Genomic DNA, 20,703 nt, shown 5'->3' with positions numbered 1-20,703 from the left:
ATTTAGTTACCCGTTAAACGCACATGGAAGATGGATGTTTGCTAATTCTTTACCACGGGTACACATTTTTCCCAGATTTCTCAGAGAAAAGTTTGAATAAGCTCCTGGTTTTTTTTTCCAAGGTAGCCGTTCATCCATATATTCCATATATATTTGTCAGAGATGGGTGGAGAATAGCTGCTCTGGTGGAGAGGCATAACGTCATCCAAGGAATATTGCAAGATTCTATCATTTTCTTTTTTTATGGAAATTCAGAAGGGTAGGTCTCTATCTATCTATTACTTCACCTCGGATATGGCTTCTTTTGCATAAAGTTCTTTAGCTTTAATTACTGCAAGCGACACAGCAGGTCGGTTGAGAGGAGGGTTTAAGCAAACAGGAAGAAATGTAAGTTTACATGATTACTTTCGTCTATAGCAGTTATTTTTGTTGGAAAGAGAGAAATCTTGATAACAGGTCATGACTCAACGAGGTGTATTTTGCCCAGACAGTTGTAGCTTCGTGGTTAACATACATTCAGAAATGATCTAAACAACCGCCAATGTTGTTCAAGTCTTGTTCCCATGCTTTTTGAAACCAAACAGCCAATCTACTTTGTAAGTGAGGCAAATTCTGAATTCATGACTCCATGTTTCTCGGCCGCAAGAGCTTCAGAAGTTGAAAGGCGGATAATTTGAGAATTTATGTCGACATCTGGCAAACACTGACTCAACTCGTTGATTATGTTTGCCATGACCGCATTTCCCTCTTGGGTTGGTAGGGTGTCCCACTTGCTGCAAAAGGGCAAAGTGCAGTTTGGTCAGAATTCCATTTTCTGTTCAGTCGTGAGTTTCCCCGTTTTATGCAGAAGTTGAACAAGCTAACAAATGAGGAAACAAACTATATAAAACGATTCTATTAAAAAATAGGGCTTCAATGATAGCTTTTTGGGCTCCCTGAGCTATCTACAAAAATTTTTTTTAAATAAATTGATCGAGCACTGATAAGGAGTTGAAAATATTTGCAAGTTGTCATTTCAGAAGGTATCAATTATTACTCACCCAACTCCGAACTCTTAACTCCGCCGGCATTGCTGCTTTTGATGACATAGATGAAAGCAAAGGCATTTGGTAAGTAGTTCACAACAATGTCGTCCATAATATCTGACTCCCCGACTTCAGGGCTGTCAAAGATCACAAAACTATCCTAGTGTGGAAACAGAGTAAGTAAGTTTATTTTCTCCATGTAATTCTCCTTACAACTCGGCATTAAAACCCCCAAAGGGTTCGTAAAATTAAGTTGCCACCTTACATCACATTTATAAAAGCATGGTTTGAAGCATGATCGTCGGAGTATCTAACCTGTAATAATCTGTTAGACCAAGTTAGTTTGATGTCTTTTCTCTTAAACTTGCTGACTTGACATGAACAAATTCTGATATTTGATCTAAGTAAGGCGAGGATTCTTTGAGATACTATATCTCGGGAGCCTTTCCTTCTTCGTTATAATGTATCTTTACCCTTTCCTCTCTTCCATATTTCAATTCACACATTGTAGATGTTGTACTCAGAACTGTGGAATGGCAAAAGCTCTTCACCAAGAATTAGGGTCAATATGTTGCTTTTGCCTGCACTGGTCTCCCCTAGGCGTAAGTAAAATGCAAAATGATCTTTGCTCAAATCTTAAATCTCAAGTTCTTCCTTAAACAATCAATATAGGTTTGAAATTTTACCATAAGAGAAATACAATTGCCATACATAAAGTATTCCTCCCATAAACTCGAGTTCGAGTGATTCAACGTAATTTTTTTCGGTTTTAAAGGTCAAATCCTCACTACATAGGGTAAACTCTAAGGCTTAAGAATTCAATAGATCGTAGCTGACAGTTTTGTTAAGACAAAATGAAATTAATTGGGAAACATCCTAGCCAAGTAGATTTTTGATACTCCTCTTTGTCACCGGGTTTCTTTGTGCTTAGCATGATCATGACTGATCAAAGCACTCCAGTGGTTTGGGCAAGGTATTATATTCAACATATTCACCTGCTATTAAAACAACATAATCTCTGTCGTCTATTCTTTTCATTCTTGTCTTGACTTTTGAAAGGACGTCGCCCTCGCTTGTTTTCAGCAAATCAAGGAAGGTAGCGTCAAGAAAATAGGTGGCTTTGATGAAAGCTGATTTCCCTCTCCACCTCAGCGTAATAATCAAGACGGGCTAACGACTTTTTCTTGTCCATTGATTGTGCCTCTAAAATCACCTTAAAGGCCTGAAACATGCGTAAATATTGAATGGATTAAAGAAGTAAATGAGTTTATTTAGACTAATTGTAACATTTAGGCTAGAAGAGAAAAAAGCTGATACTACCGCTGGGCAATTTACACTTAATTCAAGAAAGTTGTTTTTTTGCTTGTTAAAAATGCAGCGCCGAGTTTAAGTTGGTAAAGTATCAGTTACGTTCTATATTCCTATTCACAACTGAAAAACGACAAATGTCTGGGTGTGCAGGTCGAACTGAGTGTTTACTGCCGTCCGTGTCATTGCAGAAATAAAAGTTCAAGTAAGTAGCTTTATATAACAAAGGCGATCGAAACTTAGTTTACAACACTTAGACAAGGCAAACGAGCACCCGCCTGTTATGAAAAACCCAAAAAAGCCACAGGGAAAATAAGAACGTATTTCCGGACCAAATGCAGCTACGCCGACCCTCGGTTAGAGATTGAGTACAGTTCACCACATATACTAACTATGCATGCATAATTTAGAGTATAAAAACGTTAACGAGATGCTTGAACGTCCATTAAGCAAGACCTCACCTGTTGTTAAGTGGCTGAGATGCATAAATTATTACTGTCAGACCTCATATACACTACAACTAAAGAGTTTGTTTGTGCCAGGAGGAAATTATTTTCATTTTCTCTCACTGCCACCTACAGCTTAGTTCCGCCGAATGTAATGACATTTCATCAAAGCCAGGTATTTTCTTTATCTGGATATATCGTTAATATAGTTTTCAAGTAGAAAGGAAAAAAAAAAGTCATAAGGTTTCAGTATTGTTAGTTTAATTCTCAAGTAACCTTGCAAGAAACAAATGGCAGACACCGTGAGCCAGATGAATTACAATTAAATTTTGAGGTTGAAAGGACTGAAGTAATCACTTCATTTTGTGTTCGAGACCTTACTGTCTGCCTGCTGTTGTGAATTCACCGATCAGGACAAAATATAAAGCTGAGCCTAACTAATTTCAATTTCCTTCGGTGAACTGTCTGCCAAATGACTATGAGGTCTTTTGCCACATGATTCTGTCATGATATTGCCATAGTTAATCATATTTTTCGTATGGCAAGCTTGATAGTACTGCCTACGACCGATAACTGACCAAGAAAGAGTACAAATGCTCGATTACTCGTGACAGTGAGTTTAAAAGCTTCAAGCAATTTCTTAAAAGCAGAAGCCCAACTACTTTGGCAGCAAGGCCATTGTAGCAATGGCAAGCGGCCGAACCATTGAGCCATGACACAGAATAAAAAAAATATAGAGAATAATGGTCTTTAGGTGTTTCTGAGTCAAAAGTTCGGAGCCAGTTTGAGAAAATAACTTAATAAAGCTAAGAATTAACAAATTTACAAGCGAGCGATCTGCAGCTGTTCTGCTGTATTATGTTGGGTCGATTGATGCATTGATCAGTACCCGAACAGACCTGAAATTATAGAGCTGAATTTAAGGATCAAGCTGCGATTCTATGTTTCCTTGAAATCTTTGCAGTAGTTTTAATCGCGTAATAATAGTAACAATCTGTTACTGCAAGACATCTTAGATAGTAACGATATATGATACATGAAAGCCTCATAGATTCTGAGCCATTCGTTTTACGATGCCACGTCGATAAGCTACAGCGATGTGATGACAAGTTTAGTCTAAGAATTCATCGACTCGCTATCGAAAGGCACAACTGAAAGGAATAGCATTAAAGGATACTTGCTGCCAAGTAAAAGTTTGTAGAATTAAATTATTTCCCTGGTAGTCTTACCTCATTGCAGGCCGAGCGGTTATCTTTCCAGAGCTTAGATGAGCGAGCATCCTTTCCTTCTTTCTTCGATGTTTTGGCATCCTGTAGTTGGAATGCTCAAATTCTGCACTACATTAATAACCTCGGCTATGTCATCTGCCTCATTCAATCTTTGTCTGATGGCTTCCATTTTTTTCTTCCAAAAGAAACTGTGGGAAATTGAATATACGGCGCCCAGTAGAGAATGAATTTTTTAATTTTTGGGATTGTTTGGAAGGCCTACTTTCCTAGAATTATCATGTGACGACTCACGGTAATCAAGGTGTCATGTCATGTTTACATTTAATGCAAAGCGACCTTTAATTTGAAGCAGTGAAGTCGCTCTTGAACCTGATATAATAGAAATCTTGGGCGAAAATACTAGCGTTATCAACCGCTTTGCTCTTCTAAACTACTAATCCCCGGCTGATTTCAAGAATAATCAAAGTCTAATCTTGACGTTGCATCAGTCGGCCTCTAACAGAACCATACCTCGAAAAAAACAGATGCTCTTTCTTTATTTATAGAAGTCAAACATTCCAAAGCTATTTAGCGTGAGTCAACCATGAATCCCTTGTTTAAAACCGCTCACGTTCGAAAGTTTTTTAGAATTCTCTTATAAACATGGACGGAAAAGCCAAGATAGATAACATTTTTGCGATGATTTTGTTTTCTAGGAAATCGCTTCTGATTGCTATAAGTGTCGCACATTTTATCATTTCATTGGCTGGCAGCTCGTGGTGATGACAGGCATGTCTTTCAACCGTGACATACAAACAATCTTTACTCGTCGTAAACGCGAGAACTATCTGATTTTGGCTCTTGCATTACAGATTGAAGTGGAATCACATCGCGCCAATCAATTTATCAGCGTTTTGAAATACTGATACGTATTGGAATAGAACTACTTGCAAAGAAACCACAAATGAGAGAGATTAAATAGAGACTTACAAAGCCGTTTACCTGTCTGTGACAAATGTGTAATGACAGGGACTTTCCCTTGTTCCCAGAAAAACCATCGCAGTTTTCTCAGAATTAGTTACACCTGAAATGTCTTATTTTGTATTTCTTTGGGCAAGGAGCAATGATCTTTGCATTTAAACCTTTTCCATTACCCCCAGAAGCAAAATAAGGTGAGATACAGCTTATTCGAGTTAACTGTTTAATATGTGGAAATGATACTTACGAGACGGCTGTAGCCTGATGAATCATGCTAACAATTGATTCTTTTAAACGACCGTGACGCGGTACGTGTATTTTGTTCTTTGCAAACTGAATTGTTTTGCCTGTTGAACTTATTTCATAAATACTTCGTACAGGCACTTTTTAAGCGTTTTATGTGATGCTTAATATGGATTCACCATTGAATTTCAGAGCACTAACCGTCTGAGAAGAGTATTATGGTCTGTTAAGAGATCAAGTGATCGTGCACAGGAGAAAATCCTGTCTTGTTTTTTACCTTCCGAGTTTTGTGGCGCATGAATAGGATTTGTCTGTGGCACAGCGACTTTGAATCACCCGTTGAGCATCTCTATAGGCTGGTAAATGGATAACTAGGATTTGAGGAATGCAACATTACGAGTACTCTTAAAAGAAGCAACCTTTCATTGGGTATTATTTGACGCCATTTGAAAAAATACTCTACTGTTGACGTGACTTCTCGAGAATTTTGTCAAAAACGCATGATGTCTACAGGGCTGGAGAAAGTGGACACCATAGACGATATACAAGAAGCTTGCGAATTAGTTAAATCTTTTGGTCTTTCAACAAAAGGCTTAGATTCGTTAAATGAGGTGAAGAACAAACTTCGTGAGCATTTAAAAGGGTTGGAGGAGACTTCGTCGCGAAAGATTGGAGAGGTATGCAATCACAGTAACATAGTTCAGATATCCCTAATATTTATGCAGAATATGATAAATTATCCGACTATATGTAAATCTAAGCTGTCGGAGTACACATTGTTTCGCTTGTTTTGCTGCTTTAAAGCAAATTTATCCATTGTTATTCTTGCATAATATTTAGAATGGTTTAAAGGGCATGTAAACCCAAAAAACGTTCATTTTCTTTTCACATAGATGTTTAGTAAATATATCAAGTACACCAAAGGTACCATTCGTTTATTCTCAAAAGTCAATTTTCACTTTGTAAAAGCTCTTCCAAATTCGAAACATTCGCCATCTTTCCTGCGACGTCACGGGTGGACCCTCCAAAGTCTCGTTTTATAATCGCGTGAGGCACGAAGGGGTCTTTTCTACAGCCGTTGTTTGCTGGTCTCGTCATGATTTTTTCACTTACAGTTTGCTTCAATATATTCGATTTTTTCGTAATGGTGAAGCGTTGTGTCGTCCAGTTTGTACTGATTCAAACAAAACTGGGCATACAATGCAAATATTTCCAAATGACGCAAATTTGAAGCGACAGTTTGTGAAATTTGTTCATGTGAAAATAGCCGATTTCGTCGAGCCGTTCGAACGTTCTGTTGTTTGTAGCAGTCATTTTTCTTCCTTGTGCTGTACCGACGATTCAGGCCTTACCAGAAGCAAATTATTCGGAAGTATAAAAACGACCCATACAGTCGGCAGATGACGAGGATTCGGAAGCGGCCCCCGGCGACCGAAATGAGAAAGTCAACAGAGAAAGTACAAAATCGATTTACATGAAAACGTTTCGTTAATTAAACAACAATAGCTTTATTGGTTCTCTAAAAACATCTTTTTTCTCATCTAATGAAATATTATGGGGAAGCCAGTTGTTCGGGAGCCAGCGCTGAGCCCGTAAAAGACACTGACATGTCTGAACCTTTGCCTGAATTCGAAACACGTATCAAAGAAAGAGAATTCGTCGATATCAGTGTGTAATAACGTGATCTGGAATTTTGTCGGTTCGATACAAAGAATTCTATATAGGATCCCATAATCAACCCTTATGTTCTATAAGAAAATCCAAGCCAGCCCCGCTTGGTTCTTCCTTTGAGAAACCCTGCAGAGAAACAGCAGAAGAATTTGTGTCACGGTTACAGTGAAAATACATTCAAAGGTCAGTAGGACAATATTCATCATTTTGAGTACAACTTAAAAGATCCTGATTTCAGCTTGCAAAACTATCTTTTCAATATTTCAAATCGAAGCAAACACAAACAGGGTTGGATAATTATGAAGGCCACACAAGGAAATGTACATGATACAACTTGTTTATCGATGGAAATGCTTCTGAGATGAAGGATATTGTTTACCGCACAAGATAGCACAGCGACCCTAAAGTGTTTGCCGAGATATCCCCAACACCAACGAACAAGCTATCTGTAGGCAATTTAGCGAAATTTCCTGCCAGGAAAGAAGCGAAAAACAACTAGCTCTAGTACTGTATTATTAAATCAATGGCAGAAACAACTCAAGTAAATCGATCTCAAAATGTAACAAAACAGATGAAACAGAAAATATTTAGCTTAGTCGTTTCCTGTGTGATTATCTGTGCTTTGCTGCTGCCTGTACGCGTACTTGGCCGTCTCCAGCACCCAGAAATCGAGGCAAATTGACTGAAAACCTGGATGCTCAGTGATACAACTTATCTGGGTTTCAGGCCATTTTGCCACAATTGCCCGATTTCCGTACAACAAACACTTTCATGAGTTGTCGGCATTGGTTGACAAGTTCCACACTCGCACCTTTGATAATTTTATATAAAACACTTTTAGAAGCTCAAGTTAAAAAAAATTATGTGGCATTCCTTTAGATTGTACTCTCGCTTTATTGCATTTTCATGTTAAATACAAATAAATCACAAAGTAAATTAAATACCAGTCTGAGTTTCCAAGACGGTCGCATCGCTGTCGACATGTTCTGTACTGTCTTCGTGTGGATCGCTTCGGTGAACTCTACGCGGCTCATATTGTTAAGGACGTGGCCCAGACTCTCCTGAAGATTCTGGACTATCCCCAGCGCTGTCATGTACTAAGCTTAAGGCATTCGAGTCGCTATCTTCTGAAAAAGCATCTTCCGAACTACCGCCACTTACACGAACTCCCACACCAGTTCTACTGGGGAATATGTGTTGCGCAATATTTTGGTTCCACCGCTTACGTCACGATTTCTCACTATTGTTTTTACCGGAAATGGAATTTCAGTTGAAAATGCCGATTTTCTCCTAAAATAAGTCGAATTGGACAAAACTAATTTCAAATTCGTTTTCTACGCCACTTTTTACATAGTATAAGAAATACATGTATTTTTGGGTTTACATGCCCTTTAATATCATAATGCGGTAAAATTCAATTGAAATGTCAACACTGACCACAACTTACGGAGGTCTAAACAGAAAACTATAGTTTATGCAAGGAATCATCGCGATCATTGACCAATAAATATGTGCGGTAGTCAACCCGTAAATACCAAAATGGCTGCTTACCAAACGACTGTGGGTCATTACCCAAACGGATATCAAAGCACGTTTGCTTAGTCATTGTTTTGGAGATTATATTTAGCTTTGTACCCCTTAACGTCTGAGATAGCGAGACAAAATCATTAAACATTACCATGAAATGCGTGATCAAGAATGAGGCAACGCAGGAATGTATCAATACCGCTATACCCAGTACATGTTTCGTTTGGTTCTCCAGACTATAGATCGATGGCTTCATTTTCATTTTTATTGAACAATTAGGACCTATTGGCTTGCAACAATAGTGACGATTTCAGTCCTTTTTTGAAGCTCTGAAGTCTCTGTATCCTTCGAAAGAATATTCATACAAATGCACAATTTGCTAATCGAAAATGGCATCCCCTCTCCCCATAAGGGTTTTGTCCATAAATAATAATTTTTTTCAAACTTGTCATTGTGGTCGAAGTAATATTTTCGACACGGAATTTTGACAGTCTGTACAATCGTTTTATTCATGTGTTCCATGGAATATTTGGAGGAATCGCTTGCGGGTCAAGGGGGATTGGTGCTCACTCGCAGAGAGGTAGCCCAGCTAGTTTCAATATATAAAAAGAGTGACTACTGTTTAAAGCTTTAAACAACAGCTAAGTACATCCAATGGGTTCCTCGAGAAAAAAAAAACTCGTCAAACATGCAATATTTATCGCTGATTTACAAGATTGAAGATCTGGAGGTGTTCAAAATCAGCGCTGCTACCAGTAGTGAACCGGAAAGGCCTCTAATAGGGAAAAAAACGTGTGTTCACTTGGATCAAATGTATTTAGTGCTAACTACCTTCAACAATTTTGATTGAGATCTTTTTACTTGCAGACACACGAAGTTATCTCCAACGCTGGGAAATCGGACGCTGACAAACGCAGAAAGTTGCTCGATCTTTATAAAAGAACTGAGCAGTTCATGGGTCAGTTTGAGGCGGAATTTTTGGAAATACTTGAAAAGAGCTTCGAAGACCTACACAAATCTTTACAAGAGAGAAAACAGAATGTTGAACCAAGTGATCAGTACGTTGTTCTTGTTGCAGGTGTGTTTTGCTGTCATTAGTAAAAGAGTTTCATGTTTGCTTAGACTTAGTGTACGAGGTATCATTTCGAGAAGCAACAAAAAACGCCATCAGCATCTTATATTAATTAACACTCCTTTGCATTACCGCAACTGTTAACAGACAATATTATTTAGCCTAAATTGTTATATATTCCTCTGCAAAAGAGGGGAATATCCACAAATTTCTAAGGTGGTTGGGCCTCTGTTTTTTTGTTGTTATCATGCTCTCGCACTTAGTAACTAATTTTATAAGCCAGTTCAAGATGAATTAAATCTTGCTCACAGGTAGTGTTTTTTGATCTTGCTTTAACGCTTTCCAAGCTTCGATTATGCTTGGTCATTGCCTTTTATTTTATGATTCCTCTCTTGACTAGGTGAGACTAGCGCTGGAAAAAGCAGTGTAATTAATCTCATCTTGGGAGAAGACCTTCTTCCCTCTAGAACACTAAGCACCACGTCCACAATTTGCGAGCTGAAATATGGAGAAAAGCCGATGGTCGGTGTACACTACAAGCCTAATGGAACAAAAACCCCTGAACCAGCATTCCACGAATTGAATGATGGAAGTAAAACCTACAAAGAACAAATAGAGAAGTTTGTGTACGTCAAAGAAGATCGAGAGAAAACACCTTACGAGAAAATTGAATTGTTCTTTCCACACCCTTTGTTTAAGGTACTAACGAAGTTGATAGATGAAGCGAAAAAGTTGCGACCAAATTTCGGAATAAAAAAATTCAGGATCAACAGTAAACCTCTGCACGTAGCTCTATGGAATAAACTATGGAGTAAGACTATAAAGATTGAAACAGCTTATTTCGGAAAAACTTTAGCGGTGTGTGAGGCGAAGATAATTTCAGTGAAAGGAATAATAAATGCTTGTTCCAAATTTCATGGTTTCTTTGGTTACAGTGCATTAAAATAAAGGTGCGAGAACCTTTTAAGTTAATGGCTAACCATGAAGAATGGTTTAAGAAAATTTTGGGAAATGCTGGTCATGGTAAATAATATTTCAATGAACTCATCTATAAAAATAACCCACGGAACTTGTAAAATGTAATAGGACTGCGAATCTCATTACGGATTCATGTTTCAATTTCAGGAGAATGTAATGATCGTTGACAGCCCTGGTGTAGGAGAAAGCGATGTCATGAGTAGTTTTGTTCTCAACTACCTGCCGCGGGCCTTTTGTTTCATGTACGTTCTCTGTACATCCAATGCTGGAGGAATTCAGCCCGACAGGGTAAGGAAAAGGAACACTAGGTATTACAAATCTTATCAAAACTATAATAGAATTCTCGAACGTGATTAGTTATCACCCGATTTGAGCACTAATAGGACAGTGTGTGCGTCACGCTTGTAATTGGACAGTGTAATGGGACATTTAAAGGGACAGTTTACACGTCATGCCCGTGGAAGTGGACAGAAAAGAAACCGGGTTAAATGCTGTATTTCCTATGAAAACATGTAACCGATGTCTAGTTTCTTTCTCAAATTGTGCCATTGTTTTGATTAACTTGTAACAGGACTTCGTATCGTCCAATTCTGTAATTATACTCGTGATTAATATCTCATTCGTGAAAATTTCTTGAACCTGTCATTGTACATCTTGAATGTTTGACTCAATTTTACCTCACCAACCTAAATTGAATAAATAGAAACTTGAAATTTATATGTTCTCCTTTTGAGGTGTGCATCAAAATTTCGAAGTCATCACAGGCTTAAACTAAAGGTTTACAGGAAATCTGTATGTGCATGTGTTTTCAACATATGAAACTGGCTACGACTATGACTGCTTCAAAAGACTTTAATACATGCAATATAGGTACAGGCAGGTGTTGTGAAAAAAGTTTGCTCAGCTTTTTTATTAGTACACATTTCTTTTTCTAAGAACCTTGTTTATCCAGTCTGTGCTGAATTCTAATTTTTCAACCAAATTTTATTATTTTTTTAAAATATTATTAGATCTCTTAGTATCAGTTAATATTTTGTATTTAAAATAATTACATCAAATTTTGCAGATGTATGGCAGATTATTTTTGCTCTGAACCTCCTAACATTTTACCATTTGAAGGGACTGGTATTGGCTATAAAAGTATAGTCTTTGCACAACCTATGCACCAATATTGTACCTTTCTCAAAACTAGTTTATCAGAATAAGAATGAGTTACCGGGAACATGTATGGCTTTCATGATGATAGTTTCCAGATTTGAAAAAAAGTCACTGCCTACTAAAATCCTCAGTTCCTTTGCTTTGATAGCCCAACCTCATCAAAACATTGCCAACAGGAGCGATTAGCAAATTATTGATACAGACAAGAGGGCCTATTCCTACATACATCTTCCTCAATCCTGTTAGCTTACTATGGTCATGGCATTTCAAACATGGTGTATGTGCCACACGTTTTCCATTTCCCTGACTAATTACTTTGTAATAGTGTTTATATGTTGAGGAAATGGTTAGGTTGAAATATAATACAAAGACTTGCCAGTAGATAGTTTTATTACGGTTTTTATTCAGTGTAACGTAGGGCTGGAAAATAAACTAATAAGAGCTCCGCTTTTAGGCTTGGCTAAATCTATATATTACTCGTGATTAACATCGCATTCGGGGTTAATATCTTATTCGTGATTAAGAAACAAAGCTTCGGTCCTATTAACATTAATAATCAATTAAGAAGAGGTTCAGTAAAAGTGGGCTTCTCATCCACAGGAGAATGATACCTAAGGATTATGCCATAGTACTGTTTTCATCATTGCTTCAGTGATTCCTTAGAAATAAAAGTTGCCCTAAATCTCAGTTTTAGCTTACAGCTCTGTTTTAAAATGTCAAAGAGAAGCAGAAATGGTCGTTACTATGCTCATATGAGCGGCGAGACGCTTCTTTCCCACTTGATTATACTAATGCAGACCCAAAGCAGGAACAACACATTACAAATGTTCTATATTTTATTAACTCTTTTATATCATACTTAGTCAACGTCAATTCAAACTGATTAATCTTTTTTTTTCCGGAGGAATATGACATCCTAATCGCTCAAATTTTCAAGACAGATTTTAGACAAGCATGTGTCGCTAGACACTGTGCGGCTCCTCGGTTCGCTCACTTTATGTAGCATCAAAACTAGCAACACAATTTGATGATTGTTTTCTGATGCTTTGCAAATACACATTTTTCACAAAAATCACCAAATACTACTTGGGAGGAAAGGGAAGGGTCACCATACAAAACACGATGTACTTGAGAATAGTCGCTATTATGATTCATCAAATATCTTGACTTGCGCCCGATTGGTCTAAACACACCACGTGATCGATTAATCCCCAACTAAAACATCCAAGCAATATCCCCCAATTTTCAAACTTACTTCGCTACGGTAAGTCTTCGTTTCAAATTAAATTGGAGACGAGAGAGGGTTTTGTGGTTGTCAGAGAGGAAGAGAGAATTTTTTTTTGTTCATTAAGTCGCACTAGAGAACACTCAAAAGAAAACGTCCCACACTTCATACAGTAAGCTGTTCATAAAATTTTTTCCACGCTCTTTGCAAAATATTGAAGAATAATAAACACAATAGCCTCTATTATGCGCCAAAACATGCACTTGTGTTTCTCCTTAGACATTATCTGTTCCTCGAAGTTTACAATTTTCCTCGAATTTCGCTCTCGGAAAACTGTTCGTCCGCGGACAAATATCCACGCATATTTTTGCACCGAATAGAGGCTACTGTTTCTATAGCGTAAACAAAGGTATTTTCCGAAATATCCTATCAGCAATTGACTCTGTATTTGGGAGCGCAGGATAGTTGAAACATTTCTTGTCAGACCATATTTGCCACACATAGGTGTACGAAGTATCTTACTAAAAGTTGAATATACAGTTTGTCATGCTGTATCAATTTTCTTAGGTCTTATTTTATTTTCCTTTTGTCTTAAAAGTTAGGAAAGCTACTCACGTGCGCTCAAGATCTGAGGAAAAGTGCCAACTTGGATTTGTCACTATCAGCTGCCTGTACGTTGTTTGTCTGCAACAAATGGGATTTGGTTGAGAACAATGAACGCGAAGAGGTGAAAAAGGATACAGTCAAAAAGCTTACAAGAATACTTGGTAACTTCAATCCGAAATCGCAGATTGTCTATTTGTCATGCAAAACCGCGCAGTTAGCTCAGACCTATGGGGTAGTGACAGAGGATTTCAGCAACCTAATAACAGGGATTAGTAATCTCGTAGTTTCTTCCATGAAGAATAATCTGCAGATGAATACTAGGTAAGTGAACTTCTGAATAATTCTAAGTGAAGCCTTGAATATATATTGTATCCAATACACAACAAAGACAAAACCTTGAGATGGAAATTAAAGTTCGATTACGAAGTAGAATTGGAATAAAGATGTCACTAAGGAGTCATCAAGTAAGGTAGGATGCAGATGATTTCATGAAAGTACCTAAATCAGCTCCAATGATTATTCATTTAATGGCATTGTGCTATAATATAACAGTAGAGTTTATGTTCGCGGGCATAAGTGTTTTAAGCCCGACTCGTACTCATTTCAACCCGAGCCGTTAGGCGCGTTGAAATTGTGACCAGTACGATTCACGTGGCCGAACGCAATAGCCAACAACAAAAAGAAAGGTTAAGTCCACTGAAATCTGTAAGACTTTAAAACATAGTATCTCAGCTCAATGAAATCTGTAAAACATCAAAACATGGTAAATCAGCTTCCAAATCTATGTAAAATATAGCCGAATGGCAGCCAAACAGATACGCAAAAATCAACTCACAAGAATTAAAATCGCTTATGTGGTGCAACATAATATCATATCGAATTTTTTAAAATAAATATTTTTTAGTATATTTGAAAAATCAGTACATTGTTACACTACATACTTAACTGAAAGGTTAATTACTTACATGAATACTAGATAACTTACATTTTTTTTTTACTACGTATATTACTGCGTAATACAAACACAAATCATTACAATTTACTAATCAATAAAATAAATAACAATAGATTACAAAAAAAAAGATAAGAAAAAAAATTATTTTATCAATCATGTAGAGTAACAATAAAGATTACAATTATTTAAATTCTATTAAGGTTTTTCAGACAAGGAATTTTTTGAAGCACACACAACAAAGAAAAATTTTAAGATATCTTCTATTTAAAAAATCACTTCCCCAACATTTTCTATTTTTCGCTAAACAAATTAATCTTTTTAGAATTAAAAGCGATGTATTTTTCTTTTTCGTATTCTTTTCCAAAATTATTTTAAAGTGTCTTAGGTCTGGCTTAATGATTTTTTGTTTTACAGGTCCAAAGGTAGATTTGTCCTAAATCTATTATATAGTTGTCAAGATGCATTACCTCCTTCAAAATTCCGATAATCACATCACGTAACGAGAGACACCGGCAGCTACTAAGTTTATTCAATACGTTAATAAGAACCTCATTCCAGAAGGACTTTGAATAACAACACTCAAACAAGATATGGTTTATTGTTTCGCGAGTCTCTTGACAAAGTGAAGAATTTGGATTTGAAACAACCTATTTTATACAAAAGTTCATTTGAAAATAGGATAGAGTTTAACACTTTGTGTTGGAACGAGCGTACATACGGTTCGCTAGTAACTCTAAACGGTAGGAGGTATACTTCTAAGGGTTGATATTCCCTTAATTAAAACTCCTCAGTTAGCTTAGACCATTTCCTTGGCTTTTCATATTCATTTTTCATCAGATGACGGTAATAATAATGGCATTTGAAGTTTTCTAAATCAATAACCGCTTCGAAAATTGTTTTTTATATATCGTAAGTCCAACGGCACAACTTTTCTCAAGCCTGTCTCTACTAAAAAATTGTCTTTACTAAATCTTTTCTTTTCACAGTGTTAAATGACTTGATATTTTAATGCGCCAGATATCGTGAACATCCAGTTCTGATTGTATTTGTTCGATAGCGGCAATTACAGATCTTCTCGGAGAAATATTTCCACTTCTTTTGTCAACAGCGGGGTTTAAAGGACAATTAAAATCACCTCCGAAAATGATGTTTTCAATTGAGTCAAAATCTATTTCAATAATAGTTTGCAAAACTGCATGATAAAAAGAAACTAAGTCATTATCACGATTTTGAAAAAGGTGGTTTTACCCCGGAGCTCAGCAGAAACACAAACCCACTTTACGAGGCTCATTACCATTCCTTCATAATAATACCCTCCATGATAATATCATATCGATTGGTTGGCACTGTTTTCATCGTCAGGTTTGAGACTTTGAAGCCCTTTTTTTTTCCCACTTGAGTACTCTTCTTTGTCTGCTGAGGTGCATTTCCATAAAAGGATGGAGGGAAAGCATGGAAAACCACCCTGATAATTTTAATTAAATTTTAAATGTACGGCCCGATGAAAGATGTTATTTTGAATTCTGTTGATAACTCCATTTACTCATGCAAACATTTCAGCCTTTGTCCCACACCTTAGATGTATGAAAAAAGATATAGTGAAACTGCACGATTATGCGGACAAAATCTATGAGAAGGAGTAGGGAATTGCCCAAAAGTTACATGGCTTTGTTTCCTGCGATGAAAATACACCATCGAGTGAAGTTGACGAGAAAAATGCAAATTTTTTCTTGCTTATGCTAGAAGCTCCTTTTGAAATAAACGGACGACTTTGAATGTCCTAACAAGCACTTTTCGATACGGCTTAGGAATCCGACCTGCAGGATGTCAAGCTGTGTTCGTTTTTATGCTTAAACAATGCTGCAAGAAGATTGCGCTAACGTAGCAATGGGTTTTTGATCGTAAATGGCTGCTGTCATCGTACGATTTTTTTGTTTCTGGCTTTTTAGTGATTTATTTCAGCAGGCAGAAAACTCATTTAATAACCCGAAAAATTCTCCATTTATGTCACAATGCCAAACAAACTGATAATTTGTGGGTCCAAGCGTATAAGCGTTCTGCTTATGGTAGGGACCATAAATTCTGAAATAGAAAAATGCAGAAGACATTTTTGATTTTGAAAAAATACACTTTTCACTTTTTTGTCACTGACTAAGAAATCAGTTAAAGGAGACGGTTTGCATCACACTTGTCGTGAGGTAAAATTGATAGCCAGAAAACTCTTGATTTTCTATTAAGGATTCTAAGAAATGAAAAGTTATGCATTGGTATTGCCATTTTAATTGTTTAGCAGTTTTAAACATAACATCAAACAATTTTTTATATGATTATTCTTCAGATGGTTGGAGGATCTCCTCGATCGCATGTCTCGTCAAGTCCGCATAAGACTGAAGTCAGCAAAAATGTCTCATCAGGAAACAGAAGAAAAAATCAAGAGATTGTTAAGCCGCATGGAAGAGCTACAGAATTCTCAGAAACGTATATTTGATGAACTTAGTGAGCATCAGTCGAAAATATTTGAAGACATCCTCGAGAAGCTAGCTTTGCACTTTAAATCGGAGGGAACTATCTCGAGTTTCTGCGACTGGTCTGAAGAAGAGGTCCCCAAACCCCTTGGGACATGGCGGGAAACAAAGAACGAGGTGTTAAAGTGCGTCTCAGAGAGAACACACCAATTTGTTCAGCACTGGGAAAACGAAGAGAACGAATTCGACAGAGCTCGAGTGTCATTGATCCAACATTGTTGCAAAAAGTATGATATAATGGAGGAAGAAATGCGCGAAGTAGCAGAAGATTTTTTTATCGTCGACGAGGTGGAGGGCGATCTTCCACAGGATGAAGGTGGACAAAATTTGAAACGATCTAGAATAAGAAGAAGATTACAAACAAGTACTGCTCCGCCATGGCTTCGGCAAGGATTGGCATCAGTGGTGGTAGGGTCTCCACTTAGTATCCTCGGAACCAAACTTAAAAGGAAGCTCCACTACAAAACCAAACTGGACACGTTCCGCGATGATCCATGTGCCTACATGTCAAAGCGATCACAGAAATGCCTCAAAGTTATTTCTACTCGAGACCGCTTGCTTCCGTTCATCAACGAACAACTAGAAGACGCCGTACTGTACCTAAGACGGATCAAGGAGAAGATTCCAAAGCTGAGAGAAGGTGACGAGCTGATCTATCAACGGCTACTTGAAGACGAGAGAGGCAGTACTGAGATTCGGAAGATCTACGAGCCTTTAAACAACCAGCTGGAATCTCTGAGACGCGAAATAACTGTGTACACTCTGCGAGAGATCAAGCAGTCTGATTTCGCAAGAGAAGAGTTAGAGTGCGATTTTGGAAATTTAGATTCTGTCATTGGACGAGGCAGCTTCTCAACAGTGTTTAGAGGCGTTCTTCATCGCAAAGGATCGCCAGAGATCATGGTGGCTATCAAGATGTACAGTGACTTGCTTACCACTAACAATGTGTGGCATTTTGTTGACGAGGAACGTGCTTTAAGGTATGGATATCAAAAGACCATTTTCTTTCATACGGTTGTGTTCATTTGACAGATCGACTGTAATTCGTGGTGTCCTGCATCAGATTTTGCATGCTGCCTAGAGTCGTAAATACTATAGTTTGCTACACATGCGATTGAAAAACGATTGTGTCCTTGCTGCTTATAAGTTAAATAAGAAATGAGCCTCTTATCTTTGTCTTAGAAAACTGCGCCATCCAAACATTGTGGGTTTTTACGGAACCAATTTGCACCACGGCCCCAACGGCACCAAAGTGATGATCGTCCTCGAGCTTTGCAGTTGTTCTCTCAGATATCGAGTAAATACCCATCCCGAGGATTCACCCGCTCGATCGTCGAACGACACAGTCAAGAAGAAAGTGTTATCATGGGCACAACATATCCTAGAGGCTTTGCATTATATCCACTCAGAAGGATTCGTTCACCGAGATTTAAAACTGGAAAATCTACTGGTAAATGTGTATTGAAGTTGAACTTTGATTTCTTAAGTTCTCTGTTCAGTCGTCAGTTACTTTTTTCAAACGACATGTATAGGGCGATTTCCCATCCTCAGGGAAGCGTAGCCTTTTGCACCCTCCCCCGCTCATTTTTTCAAAAATATTCCAGCCTTCAGACGTACTACCTGCCGTACTCTTTACTTGTTTAAGAGTGGATTTGGGGGGGGGGGGGGAGGAGGGAGGGGAGGAGGGGCTTTAGGTTTCTTGTGGCTGCACATTATGTCTTGGTGATGAAAATTGTATGCTTTATATAATGGAAATCAACCACCCGTTTCCATGGTATTTTGCGTGAGATCTCAAGCAGAAGATTGCATCTCATGCAGAAAAAATTCTGCAGCTTTATTTTAAAACAATGGCAGACATTTTTGGTTGACAATGATTAACAAGGAGTCTTTACCTTTGTCGCGGTACCCGGTGTTCATTACGATGAAACGCGATCTTGCAATCAACCAAAAAAGCACCAACATGACATTAGCCATTTACAGTTTCTCTTGTTCACTACGATTCTTTGTGAACGAGTTTCAATTTTTTCATTATAGCTGACACACGGCGAGAAAGTGAAACTTGCAGATGTAGGAGTAGCTAAACATGAAAAAGAAATAACAGGTACGATGGTCGGCACCTCTCTGTACCTGGCCCCTGAAGTGTTTGAGGGTCGAATCTACAACAGCAAAGCTGACATGTATAGTTTTGGCTTTGTACTTTGGGAAATATGGTATGGTGAGCAAGCCTTTCAAACAGCGATGACAACCTGCGGAGTGTATCAGCTCGAAAAGATGAGACAGGGCTGTCGACCTGCTCACATCGAAGGCACCAATCATCCATGGGAAATATGGAAGCATGTCATGACTAATTGCTGGAATGAAGATCCACGTGTCAGGCTGACAGCAAAAAAAGCACTGGAAAGTTTTAAGGAGTTGCAGGAGGCTGAGATTCAACCCAAACGGAAACCAGTACCGCTACCGAGATCACGTTCGAGGCCACTTTCACAAAGCAAAACGCCTCCTCCAACAAAACCTAAGCCAGCTAGAAGACCAAATAAGCAAGGTGGAGTGTCTGTTTCTTACTACAAAAAAGTAGAGGCGGAGAGTGTTCACTTTGAATTAAAAGACAAGAAGTAACGTAGAGGAGACTGAAAAGAACAATCGCTTTATATCTTAGTATTCGTTCGACTGCATTTAATTTAGGAGGAGGAGGTCCCTGAAATCAGGGATGTAACCAAATTTTACTCAAAGCTTCTAACGAGCTCCAGTGTACACTAATCGTGTTTTTTAATGGTAGTTCGTAAACGGCGTGGATTACAGATAGTTCCCAAAGGTAAATTTATTTCTTACTCGGCAACCGTTTCTCGAATTGATTGAAGAGAAGCTACACAATTTTTTTTTTATTTCACTATGACACCATGTTGCCTTCTTAGGGCATCGGGATGGTCAAAATATGCCAAAGAATAACTCAATAGATCAGGCCAAAAATACGGCCGGAGAGCGGGGCAATAAAATGGCTTCTGTGAACGATCAAACTTTGATATTTTTTCTCCGTTTTTTTAAGCTCCTCTTCTTAGGAAAATAACTTTTCAGTGCAGGAGATGTTATTTGACTGTGAATACATGAAACTCATAAATGAAATGCAAACTATGTGAACTATATAAACTGTGTAATGCGAAGATCGCTTTCATATCTACAGATGTTATCGTTGGTCATGGTTTCGTTTGTGTTGTTTCCGTCTTTCACTCATGCCTTTGGGGCTCGGAAAAAGTACAGCGCAACTCGCAAAATATCCGCACCTATTATATTTTAATGATAAAGTAAGGTGTATTATCCCTAAGTAAATCAAGTGAGTCTAACTTGCCGTCATCGATCGGTGCAACGTCTTTGACTGTACAAAGAATGAATCATAAACGTGTTATATCTAAGAAATAGTCCGTATACTGCAATACGACTGAAATTAACTCATGATAGGGCGAAAGGGCATCAGAGCCAATGCAGCAAGGAACCCCTGTAGCTAGACTTCGTAGGGAGTCCTGGAATAAAGTTCATAATTCACTGCAATGCATCTACTAAAATATCGGTCTTAAATTTTTAGTCATTCTGCTTGGAACAAGAGTATTGAAGGACGATCCTATTTTAAATAAGTTTTTTGGTTTGAAGCAGGATTAACTAATGTTATTAAGTGACATTCACGCTCCAGCTATATCATTACATTAAGCGGCTATAGCGAGCAATGAGTTGCTGAAATCCATTAATAAAACGTTAAAACCAACAATGATGATTTATGTTCATCCCG

The 20,703-nt window shown here is 37.8% G+C and overlaps 1 protein-coding gene and 2 long non-coding RNA genes across 8 annotated transcripts; 1 reads left to right on the top strand and 2 right to left on the bottom strand.

Moving 5' to 3' along the window:
* Window positions 1-226: 226 nt before the first annotated feature.
* Window positions 227-4,680, bottom strand: LOC113686193 (uncharacterized). 5 transcript variants are annotated; one of them, XR_016187804.1, is made up of 5 exons: window positions 4,009-4,680; window positions 2,021-2,247; window positions 1,341-1,621; window positions 1,041-1,185; window positions 227-859 (listed from the first exon to the last, which is right to left on the bottom strand). It is a non-coding gene; the product is annotated as an uncharacterized LOC113686193 (long non-coding RNA). The 5 variants fall into 5 exon arrangements; XR_016187803.1 differs by having other exon boundaries at window positions 1,499-1,621; window positions 4,009-4,315; XR_016187801.1 differs by having other exon boundaries at window positions 227-773; window positions 1,499-1,621; window positions 4,009-4,299.
* Window positions 4,681-4,867: 187 nt separating this feature from the next.
* Window positions 4,868-20,679, top strand: LOC113686188 (uncharacterized). 2 transcript variants are annotated; one of them, XM_089209927.1, is made up of 9 exons: window positions 4,868-5,273; window positions 5,401-5,885; window positions 9,274-9,484; window positions 9,879-10,177; window positions 10,604-10,744; window positions 13,438-13,766; window positions 16,739-17,905; window positions 18,108-18,375; window positions 18,960-20,679. In XM_089209927.1, exons 2-9 carry the CDS (start codon window positions 5,709-5,711, stop codon window positions 19,539-19,541), a joined length of 3,174 nt encoding a protein of 1,057 aa, XP_089066053.1. In that variant the 5' UTR covers window positions 4,868-5,273; window positions 5,401-5,708; the 3' UTR covers window positions 19,542-20,679. The 2 variants fall into 2 exon arrangements, with proteins under 2 accessions (XP_089066053.1, XP_089066052.1); XM_089209926.1 differs by having other exon boundaries at window positions 5,036-5,159.
* Window positions 6,697-8,087, bottom strand: LOC149044253 (uncharacterized). The gene is made up of 2 exons (XR_016187806.1): window positions 7,824-8,087; window positions 6,697-7,005 (listed from the first exon to the last, which is right to left on the bottom strand). It is a non-coding gene; the product is annotated as an uncharacterized LOC149044253 (long non-coding RNA).
* Window positions 20,680-20,703: the final 24 nt, after the last annotated feature.

This window comes from Pocillopora damicornis, chromosome 6, assembly GCF_964200805.1.
Source record: "Pocillopora damicornis chromosome 6, jaPocDami1.2, whole genome shotgun sequence".
Lineage (NCBI taxonomy): Eukaryota > Metazoa > Cnidaria > Anthozoa > Scleractinia > Pocilloporidae > Pocillopora > Pocillopora damicornis.
This window is presented reverse-complemented; position numbering and strand designations above follow the sequence as displayed.

Coding starts and splice junctions, on each gene's coding strand:
- LOC113686188 (XM_089209927.1), top strand. CDS start 5,709: ATGATGTCTACAGGGCTGGAGAAAGTGGACACCATAGACGATATACAA. Junction 13,767..16,738: donor AATCTGCAGATGAATACTAG/GTAAGTGAACTT, acceptor ATTATTCTTCAG/ATGGTTGGAGGATCTCCTCG. Junction 17,906..18,107: donor GACGAGGAACGTGCTTTAAG/GTATGGATATCA, acceptor TCTTTGTCTTAG/AAAACTGCGCCATCCAAACA.